The 11,896-nt window shown below is 26.4% G+C and overlaps 2 protein-coding genes across 2 annotated transcripts; both read right to left on the bottom strand.

Annotated features, from left to right (window-relative positions):
* Positions 1-20: 20 nt before the first annotated feature.
* LOC126904167 (ATP synthase subunit alpha, mitochondrial) lies at positions 21-4,070 on the bottom strand. The gene is made up of 10 exons (XM_050682924.1): positions 3,888-4,070; positions 3,146-3,268; positions 2,961-3,074; positions 2,568-2,908; positions 2,261-2,409; positions 2,008-2,177; positions 1,634-1,948; positions 591-735; positions 392-509; positions 21-324 (listed from the first exon to the last, which is right to left on the bottom strand). The coding sequence occupies exons 1-10, from the start codon at positions 3,951-3,953 to the stop codon at positions 207-209; spliced, it is 1,659 nt and encodes a 552-aa protein (XP_050538881.1). The 5' UTR covers positions 3,954-4,070; the 3' UTR covers positions 21-206.
* Positions 4,071-5,907: 1,837 nt separating this feature from the next.
* LOC126904497 (proteasome subunit alpha type-4) lies at positions 5,908-9,142 on the bottom strand. Its single transcript, XM_050683577.1, has 7 exons — positions 8,995-9,142; positions 8,831-8,873; positions 8,593-8,755; positions 8,363-8,529; positions 8,167-8,297; positions 6,516-6,639; positions 5,908-6,218 (listed from the first exon to the last, which is right to left on the bottom strand). The coding sequence occupies exons 1-7, from the start codon at positions 8,995-8,997 to the stop codon at positions 6,025-6,027; spliced, it is 825 nt and encodes a 274-aa protein (XP_050539534.1). The 5' UTR covers positions 8,998-9,142; the 3' UTR covers positions 5,908-6,024.
* Between the last annotated feature and the right edge of the window lie 2,754 nt (positions 9,143-11,896).

The raw sequence follows: 11,896 nt of genomic DNA, 5'->3' as shown, positions 1-11,896 counted from the left end.
AAAAAAAAAAAAAAAAAAAAATCAACATATTGAGAAAATTTCAATTTTTTAAATAACTTATATAAAATAGGTAATGTAATATTAAATTTTATTTAATGGCTATGGAGGTATAACTGAACGATTGACTTAACTAACTCTTTTATAAAAAGAGTTAAAAACATTTCTGAGAACTAACTTTGTTCAAAGTAGAACATTTATGTAAATACTTAAGAAGAATTGAATGAGGCTAAGAAGTTGGTTACAACAGTTTTTAGTTTAGCATCTGTCTCATCAGTGATTTTACCTTCCTTGGCAATACTATCCAAAAGTGATCTTTCAGAGGTCCTGATATAAGAAATAAATTTATTATTGTTAAACAATATAATAATATAAATAGTCAAACAGTTATTACTTTATGTGTTGTAAAAATTCTTTTTCAAAAGCAGTAATTTTTGATGGTTCCATTTTATCAAGGAATCCACGGACACCACAATAGATTACAGCTACTTGTTCTTCAATAGCCATGGGTACTGAAACATCAAAATACTAGTTAATACCATTTATTTATTAAGTTCAAGTAATTGAATAGTGGGATTTATGATCAATTTTACCATATTGTCCTTGTTTCAATAATTCAGTAAGACGAACACCGCGGTTTAAAAGTTGTTGAGTAGCAGCATCCAAGTCAGACCCAAATTGGGCAAAAGCAGCTACTTCACGGTATTGAGCCAATTCTAATTTCATTGAACCAGCCACCTTTTTTAAACAAATGATGAATAATAATATATTATTTATAAAAACTCATTATAAAATAAATTTTTTTTTTTTTTAAATATCAAAAATAACACTTAATTAACTAACAGACAAGACCTTCAGTATCCCTAAAAATTTATTTTAATTTCAGCGCACTTAACTTAAATAATTTCCTTACCTTTTTTATGAAAGCAAAAGTTTACATACAAATATGCCATTATTATAAGTCTTTGAATTAGCATTCAATTAGGTAAGGATTAGTGATGGGAAATATCGAATAGTAATTATCGAACTATTCAATAGTTGTCCACTATTCAAACTATTCGATAGTCATTCAAAAAATATTAGATAATTACACAATATATATCGAATAGTTTTTAAACTATTCGATTGTATAAACACAATTTGAATAGTTATACGATAGTTTAAAATAATTGAAAATGCCGATCACTAATTTTTACTATTATTAATTGTATAATAATTTATTTTAAGTATTCGTTAATTATCTTCTTATTATAATCAAGTGTACTTAATAAAAATTTTAGATAGAACTAATTGAATATTTTTTAAAACCATTCAGTAGCCTATTTGAAAAGTTTTTAAAACTATTCGGTTGTATAAAAACAATTCCAATAGTTATTCGATAGTTTAAAATATTGGAAAATGCCCATCACTAGTAAGGATATGAAATAGCACAAATTCATCATTGAATTCAGGTAAATTTTCACATTAATAAAGTATAATCTATGTATAATTGGTAAAATTAGGGAGAGGAAAATAACACAATGAGCCTTTCTAAAAATGTTATTGAAATTGTGCCTATGCAAAGTAGTAATAAATTTTTTATCAAATAAATATATTTTTTAGTACAATAAATTATTGACAATAGAATAAAGGTTACCTGTTTCATGGCTTTAGTTTGGGCAGCAGAACCGACACGAGATACAGATAAACCAACATTAATAGCAGGGCGAACACCTTTGTAGAACAACTCAGTTTCCAAGAAAATTTGTCCATCAGTGATGGAAATTACGTTGGTAGGAATGTAAGCAGACACATCACCGGCTTGTGTTTCAATAACGGGTAAAGCTGTCAAAGAACCACCTCCTAAAGTTTCACTCATTTTAGCAGCTCGTTCTAATAAACGGGAGTGAAGGTAGAACACATCACCAGGGTAAGCTTCACGACCAGGAGGACGTCTCAACAATAAAGACATCTAAAATAAATTTAATTTAATTATTAATTTACTACTAAAAAAAAAAAAATTAAATATACTTGACGGTAAGCAACAGCTTGTTTGGATAAATCGTCATAGATGATAAGAGCATGTTTACCATTATCTCTGAAGAATTCTCCCATAGCACATCCAGAATAAGGGGCAAGATATTGAAGAGGAGCAGCATCAGAAGCTGTAGCTGATACAATAATTGTGTAGTTGATAGCTCCTGCATAAGAGCAAATTTAAATTGATACAGATAATAATAAAAAATACAGTAATAAGGATTTTTAGGCAATAAATAACACTAACCACTATCCGTCAATCGTTTTACAATCTGAGCTACTGTTGATCTTTTTTGTCCAATAGCAACATAGATACAATATAATTTTTTTTTTTCATCTTGAGCATCATTAAATCTTTTCTGGTTAATAATTGTGTCAATAGCTAAAGCAGTTTTACTGAAAAAATAAATAAATTTCATTATAAAGTTTAAATATAAAATATAACAGCCTTTTACAATAAATTTAATGATTTTAGTACATTAAATATTAATTGTTGGAAAATATTATTTATAATATACATTAAGTTATATTAAATAATAGATATTATTAATTACCCAGTCTGTCTGTCTCCAATAATCAATTCACGCTGACCACGACCAATTGGTACAAGTGAATCTACAGCTTTGATGCCAGTCTGCATAGGTTCTCGTACAGACACACGAGGAATAATACCAGGGGCTTTAATACCAACACGATACCTAGTTTTGGTGGTTAATGGTCCTTTGCCATCAATGGTATTACCTAAAGCATCAACTACACGTCCTAAGAGGTCTTCACCAACAGGTACATCCACAATAGCACCAGTACGTTTTACAACATCTCCTTCCTTGATCAATTTATCATTACCAAAGACTACAACACCCACATTGTCAGGTTCCAAGTTAAGAGCCATTCCCTATAAAAATTAAACATAAGTCTTCAAATAAAAAATTTACAACAATACATACCTTCAGTCCAGAAGAGAATTCTACCATCTCTTCAGCTTGTACATTTTTTAAACCATAAACACGGGCAATACCATCACCAATACTTAATACACGACCAGTTTCTTCTAAATCAGCCTAAAATAACAAAAAATTAGTATTAAGTTTTATAATATTCATAGGTTATTTTCATATTAAAAATTAATTACCTTGGGAGGTGCTCCCAAAATTCTTTCTTCCAATATGGAAGAAATTTCTGCAGCTCTTGCACTGCAGGTTACATGGATTGAACGGCTAATAAGTTTTGATGTAGTCCAAGAAGATTTACTTATCTATAAATGAATTAGTAAATATATTTGTACAATATATCGAATAAGAATGTTAATGCCTAAATCTTTATGACCCAATCATTAATCTTAAGTGCTTGCCAATAATAGAAATTATTTAAATAGGTAAATATTAACAATAACAATTATATGGATAAGTTTTTACCTTTTCAATAAAAATTGTAATTATATTTGGAGAATGGTTAACATGATAATCAAAAAGTATCATTTATATTATTTTTTTATTACGATAATGGAAAACATCTAAGGTACATACTTTACATTAAAATAGGTTATTTATAACACAAAAGATATTAAATATGTAAATAATATAATAATTAATTCTACATTGAATATTTTTATGTATACCACTTTAAATAGCACACCTCACTATAATTAAAGGTCATAAGAAGGTTATAGACAATTAATTTAATGGAAAATATGCCTTGAAGCCCAAGTACAGGTAAATTAATAAATAAAATCATTCAAATAATTACAAAGACATCAAACAATTTAATTTAAAAATACTATTAGTTCAACTATAATGGGTATCAACCGGCGTAGCCTAAACGTAGACGACGGGTCATTGTGACCGTTTAAGCAAGAAATAATTTTATGTATTTACCTGTGGCAAGGTGTTGTTTAATTGTCTTCCAATTTTGGTGGCCAAACGCAGTGATAGATTAGCCATATTTAAATCTTTTTATTTTGATAGTATATTATAACTTAGGAAGTCTGATGAATTTATTACACAAACGGGTTGGAAACGAGAAATAAAATGGATGGCTGCAAATCGTCGACTCCCCTACCATCTATGTTCACCAAGTGAAACGCAGCCTATACAAAACACATGTTTTACAGTTTCGCCAATATGATGCTGTATTATTTATTGGAAAGGCGCCTCATTTAAATTTATATTTTAAAAAATATATATTTGATAAATGATTATTTAAAAAAAGTACAAATCGATCATAAAAGTAACTTTGTTTGAAGTGTTTGAACATGTCTTGATTAGAGTAGTGTGATGAATTTTCAACAATAATGCTAACAGAAGGTGAAAGTATTAAAGAGATAAAGTAAAAATATTGTTTTAAATTTCAACGATTTTTTTATTTTCACTATCTAACAGGCTTGTACGCAAAAATATATGATTTGCTAAAACTCTCTTTGGAAGTACTATGAAAAAATTGGATGGATATTAATTTTGTTATTTTTACTACTGATTAACTTAAAAAATAAAAATAAAATTAGAATTTTTTTAACCACTTTGACACTGAATTTTTCGCTCCGGTACTAAACCTAAACATTTTTTTTTTAAATGAATATGTTTAAATGCTTTAGGTTTGTATTGTTAAGGGCTTGTTTAATAGTTGAGGATCTTGGTCAAAATCAAGAATCAGAAGCTACCCGACGTCTGCCCAAATATCGTCCCTATCTCCTTTAAATGAGCTAATTACATGAAGGAGACAAAGGCAATCGTGTACCTTAGTTACAGGGGATAGATTATTAAATAAAATTGTTTTATGTCAACGACAAAGTAAAGTTATATTTTAGATTTTCAGTAAATATAAATTATATGTAATGTACAATACGTCTGACCTGAATCCTAGTACAGTTGGTTAGTAGGTATATCCAAGTGAGACGGAGTTGGTTGGCTAGATGACGATTGGCAATAGACGGGTCGTTGAATAAAACAAGTTAAGTTATAAATAATATAAATAAGACGAAAGTAATAATATTGAAAACTATGTCTATAACGGCCACTCAAACACAACTGCCCTTTGTTAGTTCGACGTCAGTAGCTCCGGGCTACAGACGAGTAGAATTGTCACATCAGCATCTTCCTCTAGCTAATTAATATGTATTATGAATTAAATAAATAGAAATAAAACGCGTGTAATATAAGTGGTGAGAACATAGTAATAAATGTTCTTACAGTATAGTTAAAATTATATTAATATTTACTAGATAAATTAAAAACATTTATTTAACATTAATACAGCATTTAAAATTCTATGCATAATTAACGAGTAATATAGTAGATAACACTCACTTCAATAAATTAAAAAAATTTTGAAACTCTAGACTACAAAACAATTATTGTTTAAAATAAAAGAAACAAATAATAATTAAATTTTTTTATTATTTTAGTGTAGTCGAATTAATTAAAACATAGTACCGTGGACAAACTGATTTCGGTCACTTGATAAATAAATAAAAATTTTCTATCAGATCAAATTGTGAATTTAAACATTATTACAAAAAATTGCCTTAAATAGTTTTTTTAATATTATTTTTATTAGTATAGTGAAATATAATCAACAGAACCACTTTTATTCAATAAACATTTACATTTTTCTACCTATTTCATTCATTATTTACTATATATTACAAGTAGGCTAAATTATAAATCATATCAAAATATGATAATTATTGCCTGTTTAAATAAAAGGAATAGAATACATCAACAATTTTATTTATGAATGAATATAAGTAAATATGATAAATAAGTATTTTGATTGAAATATCAAGATTAATTAGTTTAATGTTTTCTATACAAATAGAGGTTCCCAAGCTCATTTTATTTTTGATATTACAATTATATGTTATAAGGAAGTACAAATTCAACAAAAATATGCAATAAATGAAAAATGAATATGTTCTTATATTAAGTTAGGTACATTATAAAATGACCATATACCAAAAATTCAATCTTTTTAATAAACAATATTATACATATAATAAACACAGCTTTTATAACTTTATGTAGATTTTGATGATTGCTCTTTCTCTTTAGCATCTTTTTCCTTCTTTTCTTTTGCTTTTGCTTCAGCTTTAGCAGCAGCAATTTCAGCTTCTAATTTTTCATAGTCAGAAATTAACTTTTCAACTTCATGTTTTTCAAGTATATTTGTCACAGTCTGATCATTAACTCGTTTAAGGGTGGCCATTTCCACTAAAAATATTAAACTTTCAATAAAAAAAATATAGAGGACATTTATGATTGTTACTAAAAATTATTCATTTTCGGCGTCATTGTCAATAATATGAATGTTTCAATAATTTTCTGACATTATAGATATTAAAGTAAATAATAATTATTTTATACTTTAGGTACATAATATGTACCTAAAGTGTATATTATACACTAAACAATAGTTAGAGAATTGAACTAATATACTTGAATAAGTTATTGGAGACTTTTAATTTATTTGATGAGTATTAATTTATTATTTCTTTTTATTTTATTTACCTTTATCGGCTGTCAGTTTTGTAGCATCTAATGTCTTAAACAAAATTTTTACAGCTAATTTCTTTGCTTCATCTAAAGTCATTTGTCCTTCCTTATATTCAGTTTTCAATGAAGCTATAGCAGCCTTTAAAAGTAAATTATTTTAAATGATTGTACACTTAAAAACTAAGCAATATTTTTATTGGTGTTTTTGTTCAATGATTTTTTCAAATATATAATTATCAACCATGAATTTTTTTTTATATTCTTTCCTTATACCTTAAAAGGGTGCCAACTGTATTTTTTCAAATGGCATTATATATATTTAATTAGTTTATTTATTAGACAATCTCCTCCTTTGTCTATGTATAATAATTTTAATAACTTTTATATTATTGTTGGGAGAAGAATTAAATATTATATGATTAAATCCAACATGAGCGACAAGTCTAATGCTGGATATAGGTTATAATTCCATTAACCAAAGTGTTCTAATTGTAACCATGTATCTTTAATAGGATTTTGTTAGTGGTCCTAACTAAAATTATTCTTGTCAAGATCTGTACCAACTCATAAAATCTATGACTTAAACTTTGCCCTAACATTCAACATCTGTAGTAGCTATTTTATATATTTACTGAAATGAATTACCTGTATCAGTATCATATTCAATGACTGAACCTATATTATCAATTGAGTGGACTGTAGAAAATGAAAAGTAAAAAAGGTAATTGATAACCAAATTTTATTTAATAACAAGTGTTTCAACTTTATTCATATAAAAATAAAAATATGTATGTTATGGACAAAATAAGTGTGTAAGTGAGCAAAGAACAAGAAATGTTAATAGATAAAAATTATGAGGTGTACAACATAAATTTGTTATAGATATAAGCAATGAGCAATCTCTAAATTAATCTGTCATTTAAATTCAACACAATGTTCAAATATTTATCAATTAAAGTTAAGTAACATATGAAAGTAACAGAATCCTATATAATATTACTAAGAAGGATGTAATTGTTTAATATAATGGGCAATACGACCACAAGGGATTAACTTAATGCTATAGATTCACAATGAACTAAAGGTTGTAAATATGTGCAGCTTTTGACAGATTGGTTAAATATGCAAGAGAACACAAAAAGCTAGTCACTGAATCAGCTTTAAAGCATACTATTAAAAATAATTGATGATAAACAGCTGAGGTCTAGTAAGTGTACAAAAAAGATGAGAAATTACAAATAGTAATTGGTAAACCCACTAGAGCAATGAAAAACAATATGTTTGAATATGTAAGGAACACTGTTCTAACTGAGTGCATTATAAACTGCTGATAAAAATGATCAGTGTGACCAATTTGAAAGTGCTTTGCGCAAAGTTAGCAAAGAGTCATTTAAGATCAATTAGATCATTATTTAATAAAAAAGCTAGTTAATTATGTATGTTGCCAATAGACAAATTAAAGTTAACACATTTATAATAGATGATCATAAAAAATATTTCATTGTTGATAAATTGAGATGAATATGGGACAAAAACATTATCAATATTACTTTATTTTTCAATTAAGAAAATGTTTCAAGAAAAAATATTCACTCTGTTAATAGATTAACTTAGTAATGAAGTATGTAAATCTACTTGTTCAATTAAGAAGAAAATATTGACTTACAGCACTATTTGTACCAATACATGTAGCTTTCCAACCACAATAATTACCACTGGGATCAGATTGATATAGTTGAAAACCATAATGTGAATCCCATCCCATATATAGAATAGAAACACCAAATGGTCGTTTACCTAATAAATATATGTATGTATAAAGATGAAAATAAGTTCTGCATTCTATTGATAAAGAAAATTACCTCCATATTGAGTGTAGGCTTGTTTTACATCACAAAGCCATGAAACAAGTTGTTCACATGGAATTGAATCACCATATTGCATTCGATACCTTTCAGATATAGAGCGTAATTCGGCAACTAAAACATTGGCATCAGCAGTAATACCAGCAACACTACATACCATATCACTAAAATAAAAATAATAATTTGTTTAAATAACAAATTAAGCGGCATAACATTAGGGCATCTACTCATTTAATTTATAGATTTTTTCAGATCCACAAGTTTCATCGAGAAGTTTGTTAACATTTCTTTTTTCTGCTGCAAGCAGAACACCATCATTAGTTAATATACCCAAACAAGTGCCTGCATGACTTATAGCTTCAATAGCATATTCAACTTGATATAAACGGCCTATTTTAAAAATAGTCATAATAAATATTAATTTAAAAATAATTGGTATAAATAAATTTAATAATAAAATACTACCTTCTGGGGAGAAAATAGTCGTTCTAGTGTCATATCTGCGAGCCTAAAATTAAAAATGAAAAAAATAATTATTAACATAGATTTCTTATCTAAAAAATAATTTATAAGGCAAAATGTGGAATATTAAGCAAACATTTTTATTTAAAACGAAAATAAAGGCTAACCATTTTAAGTAAAAATATTAAATCCTTTTACTCTTAAAGTATAATATAATTAAACATAAAAACTGTAGAAAATATGAACACTTAAAGAAATATCTATTTTTTATGTTGATAAACAATGACAAGACTTGAATACGATTTTTAATTTGAAAATCCGGTTTTTAGGTTATATTAATAACGCAAAGTAATCTAGGATATATAAAACCTCTTTGGAGTATTGTATTCTAGCCGCAATTATTTGAAATGGTGATAAAATTCTTATACTAAATAATTTTTTTAAATATTATTTTAATTTGTGAATCACAAATTTTAATAACTGTAATTTATGATTAATATTTTATGAATAAAGTTATTAATATGTAAAATATGCGTGAGTTGTTTTAATATGAGATATACATCTTTTTAAGAGATTATTTCTTATTATTGTTTACGTGGATTGAATTTATTCAAAATTAATTTAATAAAGATTATTAGGAATAAATTCATTGTATATCATGTCATATAACATAATAATAATATAATTTTTTTTTTCAACATTATTATTTAAATTTTTGAGATTATCTTTGCTATTTATCTTTTAAAAGAATTGAAAAATAAGGTTTTATTATGTTTTAGTTACGTTACGTCATATAGTTACACATGTATAACGGTGGGTTAATGTGTCTAGAGATATACTCTTCTAGACACATTAATCTCTATAACCTAAACAGACTTACTTGTTGTCGATGCAGTTAAAAAATACTTGTTTAATCATAGTGCAACCAAAATTTTTATTATTTTCTATATAGCATTCAAAATATCATTAGATATTAGAAAATAAATGAAAAAGATGCTACAACCAATATTTTATAAAAGAGCGATCCTAGTGGAAAATTTTAAAGGAATGAACTTAATTTTGTCAACTTAAATACTTTAATGAGTACAAAATTGCACAATTTATTCTAAAAATGTGGAATACTTATGACTTTGATAGACATTTGGGAGAGTGTGACATTAGGGTGGTCCTTAATTTTCATTTTTTTAAATTTGAACAGGCTACCCCCGGAATTTATTCAAAACTATAAAAAAATAATTTGTGTCAAATTTAATTAATTTTGGTCAACCCTAAGTCGTGCCTCAAGAGGGTTGAAAATTCAATCATGAGGGTAGTTTTTCAATAATTGTAGTTTATCTCAAAATTTGTGACTTTTACATAAAAGTTTATAAGAAAAAAATTGTAGATATGAATATTTACATAAAAAAGTTATTACTGAAAAAGTCATAAGTCAAATATTTACCTCGCAAAAGTTAAAAGTTCAACAAAATTGAATTCCTAGTACTATTTTTTCAACTTTTTTTTTTTTTGTAAATTACCGAGTCTCGGAAATCAAATTGCCCACCTTCATTGCTTTCCTCCTGAGTCCCTAGTACCGTTTCACAATTTTTCTCGATTGGTAAATACAGTGCGCGTCTACGTCACTTGCCGAGGACTTGAAAGTTAGCTTGCCTATACGGAACGCCTGAACTCATAAGTCATCGAAACATTCGTTCAAACTTAATCATCAGTGAGCGTATCATAATGTTTACACTATTAAAAGTGTAGCAATTGAAATCAGTTTTACTAATTTGTATAAATGTAAATTAAATTTATAAAATAATTTCTTTATGTAACTCACACAAATTGTATTATTCCTTGAATAACAAATATTGTTATATAAAAATAATGTTATTCCGGATTATTTTAGTGATAAAAATAAAGTTATCAAATTACCATTTTGAGTTAAGAAAAGTTAAATTGCCAAAACAAAAATCTTTTTACTCGAATTATAGAAAATACATTTTTTTTATTATAATATACTAACAGTCCATACCAACATAAAAAATACTTCATGTCTGATAAATTGCATATTATCTTAAAAAAAATTTTTAATTCTAATATAATTTTTATTTTACAAGAAATTAAATGGTTTAGAACAAGAATCAATATCTGATCAAATTAGAATGACTGATAAGACTGGTAATTAATCTTTATTTATAAGAAAAATATTCATATAATAAATATGTCATTTCTTTATATTTTGTTAATTTCACGTGAGTTTATAACTAATTTGTCTACCTTAAAATGTTTGAAATTTATTTATGTCGATTTACACATTTTTGTACTTCAATATCTCAAATACAATTATAAAAATATAATATGCAACAATAAAAAAAAATTTATATGAAGAAAATGGAANAAAATATCGATCCAGTGAGAACTGAGAAAAAAAAGTGACAGACAAAAAAAAAATATTAAATACAATATGGTAAAATTAATACTTTTTCAGTTTCGAATCGAAATTAAAAATGTCCTTTGAAATAAATGGACATAATAATTTTAAGTTATTTGGCTACAAGTATTATTGGCCAATGTATTTTTCATTTTATTGCAATTTATTTGTTTTTATATAAATTTCTCTTCTTGTTTCCGTGACTACAAATTTATATTGTTTAAGTTAATATTTTTTAACAGTCACGGGCGATTTAGATGTGACACGGAAATTTTCTGAAGCCCGAAAACTCCACAAAAATTGCCCAAAACCACATTTATATTTGATTTTTTGTAGTCACATATTTAATTTATATCTCTGCACGAATAGTGAAACATGAAAACCAAAAGCAATAAGCCTATAAGCCATCTAAAAACTGGACATAGAAAATCAAATTCCATTCTCGTCAACATACGTTCAAATCCTCATTATATTGGCAAACGTCCAAGTAAACGTAAAATTATAAAATTTTATAAAGATCTTTTAACATTTTATGAAGACGAGGATACAACGATTCAAAAGCCTGAAACTTCTAAGACGTTTCAATCAAAAAAGACACTTAATGTTGGCCATGTTAAGAAAATTACAAAAAAACAAACAACTGTCAATAAAAGACA

The sequence above is a fragment of the Daktulosphaira vitifoliae genome, unplaced genomic scaffold (assembly GCF_025091365.1).
Source record: "Daktulosphaira vitifoliae isolate Bord-2020 unplaced genomic scaffold, ASM2509136v1 Scaffold_4, whole genome shotgun sequence".
Taxonomy (NCBI): domain Eukaryota; kingdom Metazoa; phylum Arthropoda; class Insecta; order Hemiptera; family Phylloxeridae; genus Daktulosphaira; species Daktulosphaira vitifoliae.
This window is presented reverse-complemented; position numbering and strand designations above follow the sequence as displayed.

Coding starts and splice junctions, on each gene's coding strand:
- LOC126904167 (XM_050682924.1), bottom strand. CDS start 3,953: ATGGCTAATCTATCACTGCGTTTGGCCACCAAAATTGGAAGACAATTA. Junction 1,949..2,007: donor AAGCTGTTGCTTACCGTCAA/GTATATTTAATT, acceptor AATTTATTTTAG/ATGTCTTTATTGTTGAGACG. Junction 736..1,633: donor AAACTAAAGCCATGAAACAG/GTAACCTTTATT, acceptor TGTTTAAAAAAG/GTGGCTGGTTCAATGAAATT.
- LOC126904497 (XM_050683577.1), bottom strand. Junction 8,298..8,362: donor AGCCTACACTCAATATGGAG/GTAATTTTCTTT, acceptor TATATTTATTAG/GTAAACGACCATTTGGTGTT. Junction 6,640..8,166: donor GTATTGGTACAAATAGTGCT/GTAAGTCAATAT, acceptor TTACTTTTAAAG/GCTGCTATAGCTTCATTGAA.